General features: G+C 57.2%; 2 protein-coding genes across 2 annotated transcripts; one reads left to right on the top strand and one right to left on the bottom strand.

Annotated features, from left to right (window-relative positions):
• Positions 1 to 2,613: 2,613 nt before the first annotated feature.
• LOC138102472 (serine/threonine-protein kinase pim-1-like) lies at positions 2,614 to 5,065 on the bottom strand. The gene is made up of 6 exons (XM_069000173.1): positions 4,694 to 5,065; positions 4,331 to 4,381; positions 3,762 to 4,128; positions 2,968 to 3,144; positions 2,832 to 2,835; positions 2,614 to 2,716 (listed from the first exon to the last, which is right to left on the bottom strand). Exons 1-6 carry the CDS (start codon positions 5,063 to 5,065, stop codon positions 2,614 to 2,616), a joined length of 1,074 nt encoding a protein of 357 aa, XP_068856274.1.
• A 12,368-nt stretch (positions 5,066 to 17,433) lies between these two features.
• Positions 17,434 to 23,694, top strand: LOC138102490 (maestro heat-like repeat-containing protein family member 7). The gene is made up of 15 exons (XM_069000187.1): positions 17,434 to 17,545; positions 17,934 to 17,998; positions 18,113 to 18,442; positions 18,626 to 18,774; positions 19,031 to 19,178; positions 19,387 to 19,574; positions 19,657 to 19,794; positions 20,047 to 20,161; positions 20,334 to 20,471; positions 20,712 to 20,888; positions 21,442 to 21,597; positions 21,757 to 21,858; positions 22,238 to 22,340; positions 23,020 to 23,076; positions 23,391 to 23,694. Exons 1-15 carry the CDS (start codon positions 17,434 to 17,436, stop codon positions 23,510 to 23,512), a joined length of 2,100 nt encoding a protein of 699 aa, XP_068856288.1. The 3' UTR covers positions 23,513 to 23,694.
• The last annotated feature ends 356 nt before the right edge of the window (positions 23,695 to 24,050 follow it).

The following is a 24,050-nucleotide window of genomic DNA, read 5'->3' as shown; positions in this document are numbered from 1 at the left end:
AGAATACAGTTCATCCAATTCCTTCTGGCACACGGAGAGGGGAGGCTGTGAAAACAGGAGCATTGTTTGCTGTGGCCTCCTCTGTGCCCTTCACGCCTTTCAGCACTTTGAAACAGCCAAGAGCTTTCTCCAAGAGGGCAATGAAGCAGCTGTTCCTGCTCCCAGCTCTCGCCCTTCCCAGTCTCTGCCCTTGACTGCTTTTGTCCCTCTTGCTGTGCCCTCTGTGCCCCCGGGGCTCGGTGGCTGCTGCCCAGGGCTGTGGCACTGGCACAGCTCCAGTGCTCGAGACCCTCCTTTCCCTGCCCTTGGAGCTGCCTGCTCACAGCAGCCTTTTCCACCTGCAAGCTCCACATGGACAGGGAGTGCCCACCTCTGCTCCTTGCACACCCTGCAGGAGCCCAGGGCTGCCATCTCCAGTCCCTGCTGGCACTGAGGGCTCCCAGGTGCCCCAGGCTGCTGTGGCACCGCTGCCAACAGGAGGGAACAGCGGCAGGGACTGTGCTGAAAGTCAGCTCCATTTGCTGCTGCTGCTGCTGCTGCTGCTGCTGTGGGGGTCATTTGTCCAGCCCTGCCCCAGAGTCAGGGATCAGATCCAGGCCCTGCTGCTGCTCCCTCGGGATCAGCCACAGTTTGGGTGTTGCTGTCAGTGCCAGCAGGAGCGGGCGCTGGAGCAGCGGGTGCTGACAGTGCCCCAAGCCCCGGGGCCCGAGGGGTGCCTGGGCTGCGGGGCTGGCAGGGAGCTGCCCCTTGTTCTCCCTGTGCCTCACGCAAAGCTGGGCCGCTCACAAGTGGGGCAGCACAGCAAACAGGGAGCCTGCCAGTCTCTGCCAGCCCTGTCTGCTCTGAGATTGGGCCTTGGAGCTGCAGGGGGACAAAGGCAGCTGCTTCTGGTCCCTCTGCGTGTCCCCGTGTTCAGCAGTGCTGCTCCATCATTTAGGATGTTTTAGGTTTAATTAATAGAAAAAAACAAAAGAAAAAGACCAGAAAATATTATGAAACATAAAACCAAAACCCAAATGTGGAGTGAAAAGTCTTATGTAACTCTGGATTAAGAGGTAACTGATCTTTTCAAAAAGAAAACTCAGGTATTTGTAAATATGCTGATTGCATTGATCCATCTTACTGACCTCAGCAGTCCTTTTTCAAAGATTTTGGGCTTTGTTTCCAACATTGTTATTTTAAGTTGTGGTTGAAGCAATAGGAAATTGATTGTGCTCTGCCAGCTCCGAGCAGGACTGGCAATCTAAACTCTGTCCCACCCCAACTCACTGAGAAGATGCCCTTCCTTCTCACCCTGCCAATGAGCTGCACATTCCCTTGGAAATTGTCAGGGGGTTCTTAAAGACACCAAGTCCCACTTAGGGCTTTTTGCTCTGGTTTGGCACTGGAGAAGGGCAATTCTTCATCCATCAGCTCCAGACTGCACTGCCTCAGGAACACGGCCCACTTGCCAGGTTGGGCCCACTCATGGCACTTCTAGAGGAGGAAGAAAGTGCAATGGCACAATTCCAGCCCAAAAGGAAGGAAGAGTGGGACAGACAGAACCCCCTGTGCAGATCCAGGCGTTCAGCTGGGACTGTGCAGAGTTTGGCTTCTTGCCAGTGGGATGTGTGTCCCTGACTGCAAGCTCTTGGCCTGCATGAGAGTCTCACTCACCTGCAAAAGCAGAAAGCTCCGTTGCTGTGCTCGCAAGGGGCTCGTCTGATGCAAAGCTGTCAGAGCCCTGTGAGGGGAGAGCGGGCCCAGCGGTGCGCGGGGCTGAGCCCCAGCAGAGCCCTGGCAGAGCCCAGAGCAGCCTCAGCATCCGCAGAGCCCGGCTGTAAGGAGAGAAACCAGAACCCCCCCGTCAGCTGAAGCCTCCTGTCCCCTTGTCCCAGCGGCCCGCAGTGCCCAGGCCGTGCTGGCCGTGCTCAGAGCTGGGCCCAAAGCTGCCCAGCATTGCTGCCTTTGGGAGCAGAGCAGGAGGGCAGGACATGTGCCCAGCCTGCAGCCAGCCATGGCACAGCCACCTCCTCAGCAGCTGCCCAGAGCCCAAAAGCAGCTTGGCAGCCACTGAAGAATTCCCTGCAGCCGCCCCAGCAAAGGGGGAACCTTTGGTGCCCGGCCAGGCCGTGCCATGCCCAGCTCTGGCAGCATCCCCCTGGCTCTGGACTCACCTGCACACTGGCCGTGGAGCGTGTCTTTGGAGAAGGTGCCAGAATCAAAGTCCATCATCTTCAGCTGCCACTGGCCAGCTCCAGGAAGAGGTTGTCGTCCTTGAGCTCGTCCTTGGTGGCTCCAGCAGCAGCAGCCCCACCTGCTACAGCTTCTCCAGGGGCTCCTTCTCCTTCCCTGGGGCCACACCAGGCTCTCAGGGTTCTGCCCAGGGCCCCAGCCATCAATGAACCAGACAAGCAAAACCAGGGGGGGATGGTGGCCCCCAGTGCTTGCCAGAGCAGGCCTCCAGCTCAGCTGCAGCTCAAGAGCTGTGTGTTCCCTTCTGATGCTCCCTGCTCAGAGCTACAGACAGGACAAAATAGTCTGCTTTGCTTTGCCACTGATTGCCAAGAGATGTGTGGGGCCTGACCTGCCAGGCCCCTGGATCACACTGTACCCATGGGTCCCTGCCATCCTCTAGGGCACATGAACACCCTGCAGCCAAGGGGCACTGAAGAGCTCTTCCAAGGACGGCCTGTCCAAGGGCTGCATGGACAAGCACCTCTTAAGAACATTCTGGGCACAGAAACCAGAAACCACCAGGCAGCTGCAGAAGGATCCCGCCCGCTTTGCCCCCCGTTCCCGTGCCCAGGCCATGCTGGCTGTGCCCAGAGCTGGGCCTAAACTTGCCCATGCATTCTGTGCTTTGGAGGGCAGCAGGAGAGCAGGACATGTGCCACCTCCTCAGAGCTGCCAGAGCGGGATGCTCCTGAGCCCGCTGCTGGCTCCCAGCCCTGCTATTCCCCCCGTGCTGCAGAGATGAGGATCCACCGGGAGAGAGCCATCGTGGGAACAGGATCCGCCCCCAGATGATCTCCTGGCCCCTCCTGAACGGGTGCTTCCCCACCACCAGGTGGTACAGCAGGAGGCCCAGGGACCAGATCGTCGCTGCCTCGCCGTGGTAGCGGTGGTGGTGGATCCACTCGGGTGGGCTGTACAACAGGGTTCCTGTGGAACACAGACCGAGTCCATCAGGGGATGCTGCTGCTCCCAGAGCCTCGCCCCAGCATCCCTGGGCACGCAGGGGCTACACCAGTGGCACACGGGATGACCCGCTGCCCTTTCGCCAGCACCTGGGACTTGTGTACAAACTGGTGTTGGAAAAGAGGCCGCTGGTGTTGGGAAAGGGCAGCGGAAGCCCTGGGGAGGCCCAACCATGACATGCAAATGAAAAACCCACCCAGTGGTGGGGAAAACCCACTCTCCTCCCTGCCTGCAATGCCCCAAGAAACATCAATAAGCCAAGGCAAACCAGGGCAGCGGAGCAGTCCAGGCCCTTCCTCGCCTGCACACCAAACCGGCCGGTGCACGGAGTCTGACCCCCCTCTCTGCTACCCCCATGAGGGATTTTGTTGGGCTGGCTGCTCCCGCTCCAGCCCCAGCCCAGGGCAGAGTGGGTGCTGAAGGCTGCCGGCAGGGCCGGGAACTGCCTCCTCCCAGCCCCACCCAAAAGCAACTTGGCTCAAGAATTAATCCCATCCTGGCAACAATGAGGGGAAGCCCCGGTGCTACTACACCCAGGCTGGGCCATGAGATGCCCAGGAGCATCCCCTGGGAGGGCTCACCTGCAAACTGAGTGCAGGCTGTGTCCTGGAGAAAGGCGCCGCAGCCAAAGTCGATCAGTTTCAGCTGCCTGGTGGCCAGGTCGAGCAGGATGTTCTCGGGCTTGATGTCCCGGTGCAGGACCCCGCAGCTGGTGCAGTGCCGCACGGCCTCCAGCACCTGGCCGAACAGCCCCCGCGCCTCCTCCTCGGGCAGGAACCTCCGCTCCGCCAGCAAACCCGACAGGCCCTGACACCGCTCCGGACGCTCCAGCACCAGCAAGAAGCTGCTGGGCAGCTCAACCCACTCCAGGAGCCGGATGACACCACGGAACCCAGTGGACACCTTGTCCAGCAGCACGATCTCCAGGGGCGCACGGGCGCCGTCGGGCTGCGGGAGGAGCACGGTGCCGTCGGTGGGGCTGAGGCCGTGCCAGGGCTCTGGGACCCCTCACCCAGCCCGGGACGCTCTGCGCCCCCCGCTCACCCCCGCCCGCTCTCCCTCCGGGGCTCCCGGCGGCTCCCACCCCGCCGGGCCCCGGCTCCTCGCCGCCCGGCACGCCCCGCCTCTGCCGCTGGCCCCGCTCACTCACCAGCTCGCCCCAGTGCCGGACGCGGTCCCGCGGCACGCATTTGAGGGCCACCTGCGAGCAAGGGGCAGCAGCGGGCTGAGCTCGCCGCCCGCCCCGCCGCGCCCCGGCCTCCTCCCCCTCCGCCCTCCTCCTCCTGCACCCTCCTTCTCCTTCTCCCCCGCCCTCCTCCTGCACCCTCCTTCTCCTTCTCCCCCGCCCTCCTCCTGCACCCTCCTTCTCCTTCTCCGCCCTCCTCGTCCTCGTCCTCGTCCTCGTCCTCGTCCTCGTCCTCGTCCTCCTCGTCTTTCTCGTCGTCCTCGTCGTCCTCGTCGTCCTCGTCGTCCTCGTCCTCGTCCTCGTCCTCCTCCCCGACCGCCCCCCGACCGCCCCGGCCCGGGCATCCCCATCCGAACGGGACACCGGCGGCTCGGGGCCGGCGGCCGCGCTGCCGAGCGGCGGAGCTCGGGCCGGGGAAGCCGCAGCGGAGGAGGCGGCGGGAGCAGCCGCGCCCCGGGTGTCCTCCGCGGGTCCCGGGAGGAGCCGGGCCCGGAGCCGAGGGCGGAGCCGGGGCCGGGGCCGGGCTCGGGACAGGCGGAGCCAAAGGGTGGCGATGCCGCCCCAGCCCCGGGCACCGATGCCCGCCCGGCAGCGCCACAGCCAGGACGGCGAGAGCCGGGCGGAGGCGAGACCGCGGCGGGACGCCCGGGGCCGGGAAGGGGACGGCCCTGCCCGGGGCCGGGGGCGGGCCTGGGGCATGGCCCGGCCCGGCAGGGGGAGGGGGAGAGACCGGGAGAGGAGGGGGACACGGGGAAGAGGAGGCGGGGAGAAGGTGCGGAACAGAGGGAGAGGAGGAGCAAGAGCAAGAAACGGAGAGTCTGTTGAGTCGATTCGGATTTCGCTGCTGCCGCTGCTGCCGCTGCTGCCGCTGCTGCCGCTGCACTGAAGCGCCGGGGCCGTTTGTCCGAGTGTCCGAGTGTCCGCGTGTCCGCGTGTCCGCGTGTCCGAGTGTCCGTTCCCCGCTCGCCCCACGCTCCCTACGGCCGAGCCCGCTCTCCCCGGGGGCAGCCCCTGAGTCTGTGCGAACACGGGAACTTTGCCGTGTCCAGCCCTGATCCAGAGTCCTCGCTCCTGCACGGTGGCAGAGAAATCCCCTCGGCTGCTGCTGTGCCTTGCCCCTGCTGAGGGTCAGACACTGCCGGGCCACATTCCCTGCCTGTAGAATTCGCGTCCCACCCAAGCTCTGCACTTTTGTCTCCAGCATTGCTTTCCAATAAAAACGGGGGAAGGCAAACTGTGTGCAGCTCATGATATTTCAGAGTGTCTAAAACTCGCTAAGGCACAGATCTTAGAGGTGAGATCCATTTGGAATTCATGGGATGGAGAAGCAGTGAAACATGGAAAAGGGGAGCACAGAAATAGAGAGGAGAACACCTTGGATTGTTTCTTTCCATTTTCATTTCACTTCTGGAAAGCTGTTTCAGTTTTCTGGGAATCTTCTCCACAGTCCTGTCTGCTCTTTTCAAGAACCTTTCCGGGAGAACGAGGTGCAGCTCCTGTCACAAGATGTGCCCCCAACTGCAGCTTCTCTTGGCTTCCCACACTGTGAGTGCAGCACGACTGCTGCAGCAAAGCAGGACAAATGCTGGGAGAACTTTACAAGTTGTCCTTTCTTTTCCCTGTGGGCTGGGCAGTTGTGCCATCGGTGAGGTTTTCATTGTGGCTGTTCTAACCTAAGAAACCAGGAGGTGGAACCAGGAATTGTTAGGCACTGCAACCCTGGCTGAACTCAAAGAATCCCCAGAGCCTGCAGCCAGAAATGGAGAGGTGTGTGATAATCATTCCCACATCTCCATGGGCATCTGGAAAGTGATCTAGAACATGAAAATGGGCTGACAGAGGTACTTTGTTTCTGTGTTCAGTTTAGATCAGTCTACATCTCTTGCATTGGTATAAATCAAGAGCACAATCAGTTCATGCAAGCTGGACCTCTCAGACACTGAAATAATCTGAAAAGGAGAAATGCAGAGAATGATTTGGTGAGCTTTGTCTAGAAGAAGGATAATTTTTTCTAATAATTTCTAATCCATTTCCTCTGCTTTTATCCTTCCTAACAAGGCCATTTGCATGCCAGATTCCTCATCAAATGAGAACCCTGAGCTTGTGGAACTGCCTGAAAGATGCCCTGTTCTTCTGCAGGAACACTCAGGCTGAAACAGGAGCCGAGCCCTCTCTTGGGAAGCCTCCTCCCAGCTGGAATTTGTGCCGTGCTGGGAGAGCAGGAGGGGGAGAGCGATGGGCGCTGTGTGGGAGGAGCAGGAGGTTTGGGCCGCAGGACGTTCCCTCTGCGCCGCTGCCCCGCAATCGGCGGCCGTGCCCAGGGCTTCGGGCCTGGCCCCGCGTGCGCTGAGCTCCCGACACTGCGGGAGCTGCCCGGGCTGGGCTCCGGTTCCGCTGGGACCCTGCGGCAGGCTGGGCTCCAGCTGGGATCAGCAGCAGCTGCAAACAGCTCTGGGCGTCTCCCATTTCTGCTGCTGGGAAGAAGCCATGAAGAGAGTCAAGAAGTTCTGTTTTCTCTTCCTCCTGGTGGATTTCTTAGTTTTCTTTGCCACTCCACAGGCAATTTCTGAGATGGGCTCTGTAAGCTGATTTTATTTCAACAGCACCAGCAACAGGGCTGTGTTTGAGCACTGTGACTGTGGTCTGGATGGCTTCAATTCCCCTCAACTGAGTGCTCAAGGACTTGTGAGCATTTCAGTCTCTGCTAATCATGATGCCTGTGACAAAAATACTGAGTTCACTGTCACGAAAGCACCGTGGGTAGTGCTGATCAAAAGAGGCAATTGCAGTTTTCCTGATAAAATTCAGGTGGCAACCAGAAGAGGGGCAAGAGTAGCCGCGATCTCCAGTTCCCAAGACAAAGGCAACAACAGCCCCGTGCTGTCAGCTCAGGGGGAGTAAAACCGTGCTGAGAGCAGCGCTGGAACCCGATCCTTCCTTTCTCTGAAGGCTGGCTCAGGGCAGCACAGCCGGGCCCTGAGGAATCGGGGCTGTTTGGGGGTGATGGTTGCTCTGCTCCAGAATTCACCTGGAAAAAGCCCTTGGGAAGCCGAGGCGGGAGCGGGCGGGAAGGGCCGGCGCTGCTGCTGCTCGTGCCCGGGAGCCCCGGCCGGGCCGGGCCGGCGCCCGCTGCGCTGCGGCTCCTGCTGCTGCCAGAGCCGGGCGGGACTCGGGGACAGGGAACGGGCCCGGGGGACAGCAAAGGCTCGGGGGCTGCAGGGATGTTCGCGCTCGGGCCAGCGCCGGCACAGAGCTTCGGCCTCGGCATTAACCCCGAGGGAAACGCTGGGGAAAGGCTCCGGTTCAGCCTTTCTGTGCTCGTTGCTGTGAAGTGCCCGAAATAAAAGGAGAACAAGCAGGGCCTGACCCCTTCTCCTTGGGAGGAGCCCACGCCTGGGGCTGTGAGGGGCTGAGAGGGGCTGAGAGGGGCTGTGAGGGGCTGTGAGGGGCCGTGAGGAGCGTCAGTCATGGCAGGAGGATGTCCTGCCATGTCCCTCCCTCCCTCCTTTTCTCTCGTTGCCTTTTTTTTTCTTTTCTCTTTCTCTCTCTCTCTCTTGTTGGAGAGGACGAAAGTTTGGTAAGAAAGTTTGGTAAGGTATGTAGGCTTGGCAGAAAGATCTCTGAATGTAGAAACTGAGGATGAGCTAGAAATGAAAGCAAGTTTTGATATAGACTAAAAGATGTTTTGCTGAAACACTGATCGCTGAGTAACTGAGAAGGCAAAGGTTGGAGATGAGTTGGAAGGAGATTTTTATGATTAGGACAAAGGTATGTGACTACAAACAAAGACCTGTTTTTCACCAAGTAAATAAGTCTCAAGAAGAGCATAAGTAAATAGAAAACATGTCTTTACCAAATAGAGAGCTATTGCAGGCAAACAAGAAATGTTGATGTAGCAAGAAGAAGAGAGGTCTAAGAATTTTCCACTGTAAGCTTAAATTGTAACTTACTCTTGTGATTGGATAATAATGACCATAATATGGTGATGGTAGTAGTTATGATAGGCTATAGGCAAATGTAAAGGTTATTGTGTATGGTGCTTATTGGTTGTTATGTGTTAAGATACTCTGCAAAGAAAAGTATAAAATGCTTTGTAACTTGAACAGCAAGTGGCTTCAGGTATGCCTACAGCTGGAGCTGGCAGCTGTAGGGCTGGCTCTGGATACCCACTCCCTGAGCTGCTGTAACTTCGCCTATGCAATAAACAGCTTTCAGGAGAGCTGCCTGAAGTCCAGACATCCTTCGTGAAACATTCTCCTATACTTTTGCAAAAAAGACAATAAACACGGCACAATGAGCAGGATGCAAAAAATAACCAATAGGATCAGGCATCTAATTTTAAGCAGATTTTTGATCTATCTTGCAATTTGCCAGTTGCCAAACAAACTGTTGAGCCAATCAGATTCTGATTCTTCGTGCAATTTTGACACGCTTGTTTGTAATTCTTTAATGTGGGCATGAATAGATTTTGAAAGATCAGACAAATTCATACAACACATTCCATTGAAATCCTCACATCTACGTCCATGTGCTAAGAACAAAAAATCAATGGCAGCTCTATTTTGCAGTGTAGCGTGCCTTACTGAACCGACACCTGTTCATAATCCGGCTAAAGCAAGGGAAGTGGTGTTAGCCTGCCAAGCTAGCCAACATCCTAACTTGTTTAACAGTCCCAGGGCTTTAGCAGCTGCTATTTGTGGAGAAAGGAAGGAAACAGCCCATCGAGCACCTGATGGCCAAAATTTGGTGTTGTCATCACAATCAGGGGCAAACACACGGGTGCTGCATTTTCCTCTCCGTAGTTTATGCTGTAAAATCATAGCTACGTGTTAGGTGTTAACAGTGAGAGTCGTCCTAAGCTGCAAGGACCTCCCTTGATGTGTGATGGAATCGCAGCCCATGCTCGGGTCTCTGCAAATAAAAAACACCCCTGGAGGCAAAGCCAGAGGAACAGTAGTAGAGTGTGAAATATGTGGTGAACTGGAATTGCACCAGGCACTTTCATTTGCAAATATGGGTTGGTTAGGAGAAACATCCCATACTTTGGACTGATCAGATCCAGAGTAATTAAATTTAGCACAAAGGCCTATTTTCACAGATCCTAAAAGCTCTATTTCTTGCAGCTCAAGAGTTGCCCGGGGAAGGTATGAAGCCCACTGATCTCAAGCATCAGCGTGATTGCGTGATTGTAAAAGCTTGCTAACTGCCTTAGGCTTTGGCCAGTCACCTATTGGCAAGCCAACAAGGCCGGTAGAAAGAGGATTGTCAGGAGTAGCAGTGGCTAAGCACAGAGTATCTTGCCCTGTTGCATTGGCCAGGGTAACTCACACGTTGGTTCTTGGCTGACTGACAGGCCAAGCAGAAACAGCAGGCACTAAGCTCAGCAAAACTGACAAGGACAATATTGGCACCTGCATTTTTTTGTTATTCGTTGCCATTTGCACTCCAGTACATCCCAGTGCAAGCCAATACCCTTGATCACAGGGATATCAGTGCAATACAGTCCTCCTTGCTCTCTAAGAGATTGTCAATCCAGCTGTCAATCTCCCCAGCGTGTCTCACGATAAAATTGATGGGATCCCAGCTCCTGATTTATGGAAGACACAGAAACAGAGAGCATTGCACAAACCTAGCGAGAAAGTGCAGAATGCTAAAGCAAAAAATACGGGAACAACTCGGCCTACGGCACCCCCAGAGCCTCAACGGGACTTCACATCTGCTTGCGGAGGGCCCACCGCGAGCGGGTCGGCTGTTCTGGGGGAGAGGGAGGGCTGGGGACCCTATTCTGACCTGTATCCCTGGAAAGACACTAGGGAAATAGTTCAGCATGTTAAACAAGAATGAGATAATGGCCAAACCCCCGGTGCAATCAGCACAAAAGGACTGGCGGCTTCCCATGGAGCTTCAGATACTTTGGAAAAACTGGTCCTCACAAACTGTAAAAGCCTGGATTCACACCAGAGCGGAGGCCTCTTTACATTTATGGGAACCCCAAGAAATTTAAAGGACAACCAGTGATTATTACAGATTTGGTGGGGGGAAACAAATTGAAGCTGTGCAAACACAAATCAAAATGAAACTAGGGAACCTTCCCGGATGATTGCATTCAGTTATGATTGTCCTGGTCCCTGAATATATAGTTGGGATTGGTATCTTAATGGGACTGGCTTTAAATTTATCCAATGGTTTATATCAGTTTGGGACAAAGCCTTATATCAGTGCCCGGCCAGTTTTAGTCAGGCAGGTGAAAATGCCCCCTGTGCAGATTCCTGCCACAGCTAAATTGGTAACCATGAAGCAGTACCAAATCCCAGGGGGGCATGAAGACATTTCACCGGCAATTAAAGACTTAGTGGGTGTTTTAAAACCCACTAGAATGGCTTGGAATAACCCTGTCTGGCCTGCCAAGAAAAGTGACAGGTCATGGAGAATGACCGTGGACTTTAGAGAATCAAATAAACACAGCCACCTCTTGCAGCAGCTGTACCAGATATTGTTACTTTAATAGAAAAAATCCAGGAACACTCTGGAAGAACCTGGTATGCAGTAATTGATTTGGCTAATGCTTTCTTTGCAGGACCCACTGCTGAGGAGCAGGGGCGTCACTTTGCCTTTACGTGGCAGGGATGACACTACACACTCAGCACATTGCCCCAGGCATGTGTGCACGGCCCAACAATTTGTCATCAGCGGCTGAGCACTTGGATGAAATCAAACTGACTCCTCATACACAACTCATTCATTATATAGATGACATCTTGGTCCAGGGCAGCAATGAGGAGGAAGTGCAACAAGTCCTTGAATTAGTTGTGGATCATAGGAAACAGAAAGACTGGGAAATTAACCCTACCAAAATTCAAGTGAAATTTTTGGGAATTCAGTGGCAATGCAGGCATCGGGAAATCTTCCCCAAAGCCCGACAGAAAATTTTAGAGTTTGCTGTGCCACCAAATAAAAAGGAGGCACCAAGATTTATTGGATTATTCGTCTTTTGGAGACAACATATTCTGCATCTGAGACAAATCTCAACCCCTCTGCATAAAGTAACCAGGGGAAATAGGGAATTGGAATGGGGAAGTGAGCAGCAGGCTGCCTTTGAATTAGCCAAAGAGGCTATTAGCCAAAAAGGCCTTTAGATCTATGGCCTATGCAAAAGGGAGAAGTTGAGTTAAATGTACCTGTAAATGGGTCACATACTGATGGGAGCCTCTGGCAGAAACAGGGAAAGAAAAAGGTTCCCCCAGGGTTTTGGGGGAGGAAGTTGCCAGAAGCAGGAAACAACTACACACCGTTTGAGAAACAGTTATTGGCAGGTTATTGGGCACTGATGGAAACAGAACAACTTACCATAGGGTATGAAGTGGCTCTTCATCCGGAAATTCCTATAGTGCAGTGGGTCAGAAGGTCCCCAAAAGCCCATTGGATTGGGCACGCTCCGGAGTGTGGTACTGTAAATTGGAAGTGGTATATTCGGGATAGGGCCAAGGTGGGAACGGGGCGGATAGCCACTCTTCATGAGCCAATAGCAGCTGCCCCCGGGAGGGACCAAGAGGTGAGGGCCAACTTCACAGCTGAGAGAGAATCTCCAGGGAAGTGGGAAAAGCCTTCAAATCAACTAACGCCACAGGAAAAAGAACATGCTTGGTTTACGGATGGGTCGGCTAAATATATAGGAGGGAAAAGGTTTTGGAAAGCAGTAGCTGACCATCCTCATTCAGAAAAGTTTTTAGAAATGATCAGAGAGAGGAAAAGCAGTCAATATGCTGAATTCTATGCAATTGATATGGCTTTAAAACAAGAAGATCTAGGAGAATGCCTTTCCTATACTGCTTCTTGGTCGGTAGCTAAATGGGTTTGCTCTGTGGCTACCAACATGGGTGGGCAGAGCCTGGAAAATCTACTCCAAAGAGGTCTGGGGAAAGGAACTGTGGAGTGACCTTTGGGAAATGGTGCAAAGAACTGATGTGACTGTGATTCATGTTGATGTCCATAGTGACACAGACACTTTAGAGTGACTTTATAACTCTGTTGCAGGCAACCGGGCAAAGATTTCCCAAGCCAGACCGGAGTTCCCTCCAAAGGAGGATCACGAAGGCCTGGCAAAATGTGCACACCAAAAATGTGTGCACCTTGGACAAAAAGCCCCTTACAGGTGGGCTCAAGAGCACGGCATTGCCATGTCACTCGATATGAGTAGAACTAGAATTGCTCAATGCCCCATGTGCCAACATATGTACAAACGCCCGGTGCCAAACATTGTAAAAGGACAGCTGGGGAGAGGAAAATTGCCTGGACCAACTTGGCAAATGGATTACATTGGACCTCTACCCCAGGACCGAGGGTGTAAATATATCTGCCATAGACACATATCCTGGGTATTTGATTGCCCATCCTTGTGAGAAGGCCGCTCAGCACAGCACCATCTGTACTATAGACACAATAATTCTGTATTACGGAATGCCATTACCCAGTCAAACAGATAATGGGTCTCATTTCCAGAACAAATTCATTCAGCAGTACGCTGAGCAGAAAAACATTCAGTGGGGTTTTCACACACCATATTATCCCCAAGCTGTGGGATTACCTGAGCGAATGAATGGGCTGTTGAAAGAGCAGTGGAGAAACCTGGGAGATGGGCACCTGTCCTGGTGGAGAACCCATCTCACTGATGCACTGCACATCCTTAACAATAGGCCCATCAGGGACATGGACACAAAGTCAGGGGACAGCGCTCAGAGTCAAAGTATATCATGATTTGGTCAGAGAAACATGGTCTCTTGACACCTCCCTAAGTAAGGGAAGCTCCCAAAGATGGGGACATGATGAACGGCCACTTGAGAGAGTTCTACAACATTATGGAGTGGCTCCATGGAGCCCTAGCCAATTGGTGTCAGGGGCCAGAGAACCTGCCTATAATCTGAATTGGATAATAAGACTGCAAGCTGTCTCGGAGATAATAACTAACCAGACGGCTGCCGCCCCTGACCTTATGGCCGACCAATCCACGCAAACGCGGAATGCGATTTTCCAGCATCGCGGGGTTTTAGACTACCGGCAGAAGAAGGAGGAGTTTGCAGGAAAGAAAATGAATCCAACTGTCGCTTACAAATTGATGACAATGGAAAAGTAGGAAAACAGACAACTCGGGAGATGAGAAAATTAGCCCATGTACCAACCCAGACATGGGAATGTTGGGAACCAGATATATTCTTGTGGCTGCCAGGGAGTCTGTGGCTCAAAGGGGCCCTTTCTCCTTTCCCTTTGTGAATGTCTTGGGGTGACCTTATGATGTGTATACCATATCGCTGCCTGTGCCCAGAAATTAATGCTGGGGGGGGGGGGGAAGGGGTGGTTGTGCCTTCTCTCAGAGGATATATTTCTAAATTTGGCCAAACCGGAACAGTGCAGCTGCTACCTTCCTGTTTATTCCTTGTTTCTTTCCTTGTATTGTACGACTCATCCAGCACACAGTACAGGGAAGGCAGCTCGCAGCTACACCTCAAGATCCACCAACCCCATATGCAACAACTGCAGAGGCAATCTGACAACCATGATTCATCCTGTAAGTCAGAGGAGCGACTGATGTGCTGAGGCCTGAGCAGCAGGCCTCAGCCGGAGCTGACCTACAAGATGAACCCTGGCCAATCTGTGACTAACACCATCAGTATTATTCAGCTAAAAACAGATGACAAAGATGCTTATGCTAGCTGTTTAATGCCAAACGGGCTGCTTTAGAAACTTTCCCATAATCGTGTACAGTTATCTGCAAGAAATGGATAATTTAAGAAACTTTCCCCAGCTGACATGAATAAAGGTTGGTTTGCAGGGTGTTTGAGGGGAAACCCTCCCAGGCAAGGCCTGGGCACTGGCCAAGCTGTGGCCCCTGCTGGTTGCAAAGTGTGCCATCAGACCCAGGTGTTTCCAGACTAAAAACACAATCAAGTCGCTTGGACTTCCTGATTTGGGCCTCTAAAAGCTGGATCCACATTTGGGGCAAATTTGGAGGCCTCACATACGGGTAGATGCACCCATAGGATTCTCCCAATTGACGGGAAGGGTTCTCCAGCTCCTTGCTGCAAAACGGGGCTCCCCAACGACTGCGGATCTGGATGGTGGCAAGGTATTTAGGCAATTGGTGATGCATCTTTCTAAATCACTCTCCTTTCTCTTGGATAGTAATAATTAGGTGCATTACCTTGCTTATTTTTGCTTGTTGCTAAATCCAAGCCCCTAGTTTTATTGAATGTATCGTTTTACATTTGCTGTTCCTTAATTTCACAGTAAAATAAGAGCATTCTTCCCGGTGCTGTGTCCTTTAAATCGCCTCTGCCCCTTGGCAGAACAACAGGAGGCCCCTGAGGGGCTGGGGTGGTGGGAAGGCCCGAGGAAGTGGCTGTCAGAGGCCATAAGCAGCCTCCAGGCAGCCGCCTCGTTCCTGCCGCCCGGCTGCTCTGGCGCTTCCCCGAAGCATCTCCCAGGCCTGCGGCAGAAGCCCTCAAGGCCGGGCCTCAGCAGGAGGGTGGGGAGCACCCCGAGGTGCCGAGGCTGGGCTGGCTGGGGACAAGGAGGGCGGGGAGCCCTGCTGGGGCACGGCCCCTGGCTGCTGCCAAGAAGGGGCGGTGGGCAGAGGCAGGGCTGGCGGCCAGCCCGGGCCCCCGCGGCTGCCCAGGCCACGGGGCTGTGACCGAGGCCCCCCTGGCACAGAGCTCTGGGCCCGCACAGCTGCTGCCACCATGGGGAGGCGGCGATGTCTCCTTGAGCAGGGCTGCCGAGTCGCTGCTGCCGAAACAGCTCTGGACGCCACAGAAACAGCACCAGAGCGTGCACAGGAACAGCAGGAGCCCCAATGCCGGCACCAGCTCAACAAGGCATCCGCACCAGCCGGGACGCCAAACGGGGCCATACTGTGGGCACAGCTGCACGTGGCTGGGCAAAAGGCTCCAGCAGAATTGGCCACAATGGCTTCCTCTTGCCTTGCCAGCCTCACAGCGACGCTTGGCAGCTTCAGCTGCAGCCTGTGCCCCTGACTGACTTCAGTGGCCGTGCTTGAGGGCAGACTCGCCTTCCACAGTCAGGCGTCCCAAGGCAGCAGCATTGGTGCCATCGTGAGAGAGAGACTCTGATGGGACACAAGCCCTGCACTGCAGGTGCCATCCCTCTCCTGCATGCAGGCCCCTTAAAGACACGTACATGAGCTTCCAAACTAAATCCTGGACTTGCTTGGAACAAAGGAAGATGCAGCCGGCACTAAAGAAAAGCTGGCAGACGTTCAGGGGTGGAGGGAAGCACTTTGCTGTGTGCAGAGGAGATGGCCCGGTTCACAAGCTCAGGCTTTGCTGCCAGAGGATCCTGCTTTGCTCTTGCTGGAGGCCATTCCCTACCAATGCATGGCCCTCCGTTGTTCCTGCATCACGGCTGCTGGACCTGTGGCAACAAGTGTGTCCCGAGTCCATGTGACAGCAGAAAAGGGTGGGACCTGTGTGCTTCCAGCGCCTGTCTTGGCTGCTCCTTCAGGGTGCTGGCACCATCATCAGAGACACAGAACAGCTTCTCCTCCCACAGCTATCCCTATCCTCTGCACTTCCCCAGGTGTCTCCCTTGATGTTCCCTGGGGAACCTCCCTGTTTGTGGCCGTCCATTGCCCTGCTCAGCAGGGACGCAGTTGTGTTTGAATGTGAGCTGCCACAGCCAGACACACAGCAACAGGAATGTTGAATATCAGAGGCTGGGCCAATTCTTTCATTTCCAGAATGCAAGAAAGACAGAAAAGCACAAGGAAACGTCACAGTGTCTCTGTAGAATCTCTTTGCCCTGTGAAACTCAGCAGCTGATGCTGTTCTGGTGCTACTGCTAATCCCTTCCATGAAAAAATTCACTCCAGGAAGGAGCAACATCTCCTGTTGGATACCAAGCGCTGCCCCCAGTCACTCCAGCTGCTCCTGCCAACAGCCCCCTGTAGGAAGGAGCACAGACCCCAATGCACCTTGGCTTTGGCTGCCCTCTGGCAGAGAAGCCCCTGGGGGCACAGGTCTCTGGGGCAGGAGATGGGCACCAGCGCTGCCAGGGCTTGGGGGTGGCAGGTCTGCTTCGGAGGGGACTCTGCCACACCTGCTGATTTCAGCGCTCCCCGGGCCCCAGGGGTCAGAGCAGCATTCGTGCCCTGGCCCACACGTTCCTTGTCTGTGTCACAGCCCCGGCTTTAGGATGGCCACCGGCCGGGACGTGTCCCAAGGAGGCCGTGCCAGCTTCTGTGGAAGACCCCGAGCCCTTCCTGCGGCGGCTGCGGCGGCAGCCGTGGGGGCTCCTGGTGCTGCCCCGAGCCCACAGAGCAGGGGAGCGTTTGCTTATGGCTGGAGCCGATGCTAAAATTCCTGTTGGGCTGCCTTAGACACTTGGGGCAGGGCATTCCTTCCAACCTGGGCCACTTGGGGTGGGCTGGGGGTGGCCCCAGGGCAGGTGGCAGCGTGTGCAAGGGCCCTTTGTGACATGGTGCAGCACGGTCACCGTGGGGTGGAACGGGACAGGGTGTCCCAGGGCCCTTTGTGACACGTGCTGACATAGGGGCTGGCGGCGACGCGGCCACGCCACAGTGCTCGGAGCACGCGACGGGACAGGACGGGACAGAGCGGTGCCGTGAGGAGCCCCCGCACAGCGCACTCGTTCCTCGCTGACCCGGAGCTTTTCCGAGGCGTTATTCCTGCAGGTGACCTCGAGGCCAGACCACAGGACTTGGTGACCTGTGGCCTTCTCGAGGCTTCTCTTTTGCAGGTGCCCTCAAGGGCAGACCGTGGGACTTGGTGCCCCGGAGCTTTTCCGAGGCATCTCCCATCCCTGTGGCCGGTGCCCTCAAGGCCAGACCCTTGGCTTTGCTGACCACAATCCTTGACGAGGAGTCTCCTGTCCTTGTGGCAGGAGCCCTCTGAGACCAGGGTGCAGGACTTGCTGTCCTGTAGCCTTCCTGAGGCTTCTCTGCTGCTGGTGCCTTCAAGGCACAAGTGCAGGACTTGTTCACTCAGAGCTTTCCCCAGGCATCTCTCTTGAAGGTGCCCTCGAGGCCAGACTGCGGCATGGCGGGCAGATTCCGTGGCCTGTTCAAAGTGTTCAGGGGGAAAAAAGGCCCTGGAGCTGCCCCAGCACAACAGCCTGAAGAGCTGGAGCAGTTCCAGCCACGGCAGGACAGTGAGTGACAGAGCTGGGCCACAGGGCTGATGGCGGCAGCCAGCTTGGCACCATCCCATCCCATCCCATCCCATCCCATCCCATCCCATCCCATCCCATCCCATCCCATCGCGTCCCATTGCGTCCCATCGCGTCCCATCCCTTCCCATCCCATCCCATCCCATCCCATCCCATCCCATCCCATCTCATCCCATCCCGTCCCATCCCATCCCTGGAGAACAGGCCCATGGATAGGACGGAAGAGGGGCCAGGCCAGACCCCCTGCAGCAGTCATGTTCCATCCCCTGGGCATCCCGGGGCTGTCCCTGCCTGGGGAGCGCAGGGCTGGGCTGCGTTCTCCGGCCTCTCCCGCAGCCCCTCAGCTCTGGCTGCGCTCGCTCTTTGCCAGATGCAGCCCTGGACCGGATACAAAAGAAGGACCGTGCCCATGGCCGCTTCCGGAGAACAGTGCAGGTACCTGCAGCCATCCCCACCTGGGCTGGGCCTGCTGTCGCTGCTCAGCCGAGCACCGCTCCTGGAGCACCCCTTGGAACATCCCTCTCTTCCCTGTCCTTTGTTCTCCTGCAGATGTTCCGGAAGTTCATGTGCATCCGGCGTGGAAAGACCAGCACCAAAGCAAGTGAGGGCACAGCTGAGCCTGACTCTGGGCTGACCAAGCTCCAGGCAGAGCCTGGTGTCAGCACAGATATCACTGCACCCTCAGAAGACTCTGACAGTCCAATGAATGATCACACGGCGAAGACTCTCATGGCAGGGACTGAGGACATGGCCATCACAAACACCGACACCGGAGAGACTCAGGGCATCCCAAATACTGACACTATGCCCATTCCCACTGGGATTCATGCTCCCAAACTGGGTTATTTCAAGGAGAGTGCTGATTCTTCTCAGCAGCAGGTAAGCAGCCTGGGGCCAGGGCTGGACACTCCAAGGATCTTGTGCCCCCTCAAGCCACAGCTGCTGGGCCCCCTCAGCCTTTGAGACCAGAGCAGTGAGTCGAGAAGGGAAGCATTTCTTGGGGGCAGCTGGGGAAGTTGCTCCCTTGGACAGTGCTCCAAGTCTTCCCCATGCCTCCTCCAGGTGCCAGCCATGGTGAGGAACATTCACCAGAGACTCGGGTCCCATGTCACTGTGGATCCCAGGCTGCCCATTTACGTTCTGAGGCTGGCTGAAGAGCACCCCGCTGATGTGGTGCTGACCCTCCTGCGCTGTGCCCCATCGTGCGACAGGTACGGGGCCCAGCTGCCTTGAGAGCTCAGGGCTCACCAGCCCTTAGGGCCCATTGCCCTGTGCCGCCTGTCCAATGGGGTCTGCCAGACAGGCGGAGAGCTCCAGGACCCTCGGGCCCCTCTGTTTCCTGAGCCTGCTGCCATGCTCCCTCCCTGCCCCTCAGGGCACCGGGGCTCTGTCACCTGGGCCCCCACAGCTGCACAGGGCATGGTACTGTGACTGAGACGCCCCTGACTTAGAGCTCTGATCCCACAGAGCTGCCACAATGATGTGGAGACTCATAGGCTTGTCAGGCAGCACACTGGAGAAGGTGCTGCCAACACTGCTCTGTGTGATGGAGGACTGGCCTCTGAACAGCTTGTCCACCTCTGATGGGGACGACACACCTGTCCTTGCCCTGGCTGTGAGTTTCTGGAACTGGCCTTTGTTCACCCCCAAGCTGCCGCTCCAGCAGCTCTCCATCCTCTCCCTGCCTCAGGCGCTGGGCTGAAACCTGAGCTAGGGGCAGGCTCAGGGGGCACCAGGCCCGGTGCTCCCCCTGCATCTCCCCTCAGGCCCTGCCACATGGACAGCTCAGCACTGAGCGCTGTCTCGGGCTGCTTCTTTTGCAGGCAACTCTGGCGCTGTGGGTGATTGTCCAGGTGCCTCGGTGCCACGAGGCAATGAACCTTTACTCCTCCCGCATCTTTGTGGCTCTGCTCTCCCATGTTGTCATCACCACACAGCAGATGCCAGAGGAAGTTGATCACTTCTGGAGAGCGTGCCGGGAGGAACACCGCCTTCCCACCAACTCCAACAGGTCCCAGTCCTCCTGTCCTTCCCATGCCCTTGTGGCCAGCGCCAGTGCTCCCAGTGTGACCTGGGCTTTGTTCTGCACACAGGTTTGCAGTGCAGGCCATGAAGGCTCTGCTCTGTCGACTGCGCTGTGACAATGAGGTGGTGGCTATGGAGCGCAAGCGTGGCTGGGACACGCTGCTGTGTGCTGACACCCAGCACTATGCAGTGGGTCTGCTGGCCAGGTGAGACCCCCTTCTCCCCACTGCCCCCGGCACTTGTGCCCTGTGCCCGAGGTGCCCCACACAGCCCCTGTGGCCATGGGCCAGAGGGCCTGGTCAATGAGGGATGGCCAAGGGCACTGGAAAAGGCTGGAGAAGGGTGCTCAGGAGCAGCCACCTCCCAGAGCACCCACATCCCCTGCACCTCTGTGAGTCAGTCCTGGGAGATGTTTGCCCCCCCAGCTCACAGCCTTGATGCCTTTTTCCCTCTGCCAGAGAGATGCGCCGGGTCTCCCTCCCCATGTGTTCTGGGATTGCACTCCTCCTGCTTGGGCTGCTGAGCAGGAAGGAGCCAGGCTGGGATCTGCCCTTCCTGGCATTCCTTGTGGAGGTGAGCCTGACGGCCAGCGCTGCCTCGCTGAGCTGCCTCCCGCCTCTCTGCCCTCTCGTAGCCGCAGCTGCCTGGGACGGTGCCCGCGCCCTGCGCTGCTGCCTGGGCCCAGCCCTGGGCGGTTCCGGGCTCCTGCCGGCCGGCTCCCCTGTCACTGCCCTGTGCCTTTCAGGTCCTCGAGTGCCTGGACTTGAGGGAATGCGGTGACAGTGTCCTGGAGATCATGTCCAGGTACCTGCTGAGCGAGTGCAGGCAGAGATGTCGCCTGGCACTCAGAGGCCTCGTGGTGCTCAGCAAGGATCCCGCGATGGTGAGAAGGCGGCAGCGGCTGAAGCTGCGCTGGGGAAAGCAGTCACATGGGCTTGGCTGGGCTTCAGGAGCTGAGGCAGCTGCTCCCAGCTCTCCTGCCTCCCGGCTCAGCTGCCCCAGTGCTTTGGGACAGGCCTTTGGCCTCTGGGCCCTGCGGCAGCAGGGTGGGCTTGCAGGGCCAGGGTGGTGTAGGCAGTGCAGACGTTCATGGCTTCACAGCACAGCCTTGTGTTCCACACAGGCCAGAAGGATGGGCAGCCTGTCCCAACGGCTTGTGGAGCTGCTGGGCGATGAAGATGGAGAGGTGGTCAGGATGTCCCTCTCTGTGTTCATGAATGTGCTCGAGAACAAAGACATCCTGGTATCCAGCACCACCGCCCCGAAACTGGCTGAGGCGCTCCTGCCACTCTTTGCAAATGTAAGGCTCTGTGCCCCAGCCATAGGCACTGGGTGCTGCCCAGAAATTTTGTGCCTTTTGCATTTTCAGGCCTTTGCCTAGGTGGGCCTGGAGTAGTTTGATGCCTTTTCCTGGTCTTAAAATCAAGAGTCAAACATGGTTAGAAGGGAGAAAGGGCTTTTACCTCTGTATTTATTATAAGGATCCTTAGGTGCACCACGCCCACGTGGAATGGGCCAAATGCGCCCCGCAATGCACACACACGATAGATTGGATATAACATTATAGATCTTACTAATTAGCATAGCTATCAAAGATTCCCCAGTGAGAGGCTCAATTGAGCCCCCCTCCCTAAGGAACCTTCCCCCTCGATGGCCCTATCGTAGTTTACAAAATGTGTTCTGGAGAGGACCTTGGTGTCTGCGGTTTCTAAGATGTTTAGTCTCCTAGCTTAACAAAATAAGTCTAAGAATGTAGGCCAAAAACCACTAAGAATATAAAAAGGTATATAAACGGGGTATGAAAGAAAAGGCAAAAAATCATCATGGCATCAAGTTGGTTTCCTTTCCTCCAGGACAATAGCCACGTGCAGCTGCTCTCCATTCACCTCTTCTCCAAGGTGATGGAGTTGGTAGTGGATGAGGGAAAAAAGCCCCTGAAGACGATTGTGAACCAGAGCCTTTACCCACTTATAATCTACTGGGATGATGAGAACTGGCGTGTGGCAAAGGTAAGGTTTTGTGTGATGCTGCTGCATCCCTGGGAGGGGGCTCGGCTGCCTCCAGCCCTGGCACCTCCCAGGCTGCAGCCTCCTCCCAGCCTTGGCACAGGGACACGGGTCCTGTGCCCTGGGCCGTGGTGCCATCTCTGGGTCTCTGCTGCTCTCCAGGCTTCTCGCGAAACACTGATTTGTGCAGCCAAGTTCCTGAAGAGGAGAGATCTCGAGCAGCTGCTCAAGAAGGACCAGAGGTTGAAGTTTGCCGAGCTCCTGGTAAGGACTGCCTGGAAGCCCAAGCTGAGCCTGGAGAAGCCCCCTGCCCCTGGTACCCAGTGTGTGGGGTTGGCTGCGGTGCTGCACCAGGGGCGCCAGCCTGCGCCCCACACGCCGCTCCCTTGCCTGGGCTCTTCTCCAGGCTCCTGTGGCCCCGAGCCGGCTGCCGATGGAGCCCCGGCCCCGCTGGGCCGTGGCGCGGGGCGGCACCGCGGCTCCCCGGGCAGCAGCCGGCCCTCGGCCCCCTCCAGAGCCCGGCGCCAGCGGCTGCTGGCCGGGCCTCGGGGCCGTGCGGGCAGGGGAGGCCAGGGCTGGGCGCAGAGAGCCCGGCCAAGGGGCTGAGCCCGCGCCAACCCTTCCCTCCTGGCGCTCTCTGCAGCTGGCAGAGGACAGGAGCCGAGCGGCCGAGCGCCTGCACCAGGCCCTGCCGTTCGTGGACAGCCCACAGCAGTCCCTGCGAGAGGCGGCCGTCAGGTTCATCGGTGAGCCACGAGCCCGGGGCCCCTCCCCGCCCCGCCGCAGCTCGGCCCCAGCCCCGGCTGCTGCCCCGGCAGCGGCATCCGGGCCCGGGGCCGTGCAGCCCCGCCTGCCCTCGGGGCCGCTGCCGCCCTCTCGCAGCCGGGCCCGGGGCCGTGGAGCCCCGCCTGCCCTCGGGGCCGCTGCCGCCCTCTCGCAGCCGGGCCCGGGGCCGTGCAGCCCCGCCTGCCCTCGGGGCCGCTGCCGCCCTCTCGCAGCCGTGCCCGGGGCCGTGGAGCCCCGCCTGCCCTCGGGGCCGCTGCCGCCCTCTCGCAGCCGGGCCCGGGGCCGTGGAGCCCCGCCTGCCCTCGGGGCCGCTGCCGCCCTCTCGCAGCCGTGCCCGGGGCCGTGGAGCCCCGCCTGCCCTCGGGGCCGCTGCCGCCCTCTCGCAGCCTGGCCCGGGGCCGTGGAGCCCCGCCTGCCCTCGGGGCCGCTGCCGCCCTCTCGCAGCCGGGCCCGGGGCCGTGCAGCCCCGCCTGCCCTCGGGGCCGCTGCCGCCCTCTCGCAGCCGTGCCCTCGGGCGTCAGGATGCGGCACGGGCCCGGGCTGAGCCCTGCCGGGGCAGGAGAGCGTGTGGCCACGGGGCTGGCAGCGCCGCTGCGAGGGAGCTGTGCCGCGGGGCCGTGACCGCCTCTGTGCTCCCAGGGACTGCCAGGGTGTTCTTGAGGGGGCAGAAGGAAGAGCTCCAGGTCCTCAGTGAGGGTGAGTGAGGGCAGCGGGCTGTCAGCGGGGGCTGGCGGGGGCGAGCTGCAATGCCTGGCTCGGGAGCTGCAATCCCTGCCCTGGCTGTGGGGGGCTTTGCTCCATGTGTGGACTCGGGGTGACGTGGGCAGAGCACAGAGAGGTTTCAGGGACACAGTGGGGAGCTTCATGGCCAGCACCTTCTGGCTGATCTCCTTGGCCCCTGCTGTCTTCTGGCCATGGCAGGAGCTGGGCGAGATGGCCCTGGCAGGAAGGTCTGCTTGGATTCCCGCAGATCCAGGCTCTGACCGTGGCTCTGTTCCTGTCTCTTCCAGCCCTTCAAGCCCTGAGGAGAGACGACAGCCCTTCCCAGACAAACATCGTAGTTCAGGAAATATTCAACAAAAGAGCTGCAGAACTACGTTCATCTGCTGGCTCAGAACCAGAGTCCCTTTAAGATGTCCAGATATCCTGGAAGATGAGACCATCTGGAGACAGAGTAGAGCAGCTGGAGCTCCAGGCACAGCTGATGCTGGTCACAGCTGAGCCTGTGGAAAGCTCCCATAGCTTCTGCCCTCTCCCTCCCTTTTGACAGCTCCATCCCTCCAGCCCTCAGACCCTGCCCATCCCCTTTTTTCCTCCCAGCTCATCCCCTTTGCTTCGCCTCCTATTAATAAACAGTTTGGCTTCTTCACTTGACCTGCATCTCTGCGGTGCTGAAGCGGCGCAAAACCTGAGCCCTGGGACACACAGGCCCCTCCTGCCGCTCTCTTCCGTGCTATTACTGCAACCCTAGGGTATATCACCGTGTCCTGCAGCTGTAGGGAGGAGGAGAGAAGATCCAGCAGGCAGGAATTGTGCAGCAAGATTGATTTATTGAATTATTTTACAAACTCTTTCATAGACTTTTTTCTTCATAGTCTAATTGGACAAAGGATCAGCCACCCCTTGGCGTGATTGGCTAAAATCCTAAAGCATCCATTGTCAAAATATTT

This window comes from Aphelocoma coerulescens, unplaced genomic scaffold (assembly GCF_041296385.1).
Source record: "Aphelocoma coerulescens isolate FSJ_1873_10779 unplaced genomic scaffold, UR_Acoe_1.0 HiC_scaffold_77, whole genome shotgun sequence".
Taxonomy (NCBI): Eukaryota; Metazoa; Chordata; class Aves; order Passeriformes; family Corvidae; genus Aphelocoma; species Aphelocoma coerulescens.
Note: the sequence above shows the minus strand (reverse complement) of the source record. Positions and strands in the feature narration are given on the sequence as shown.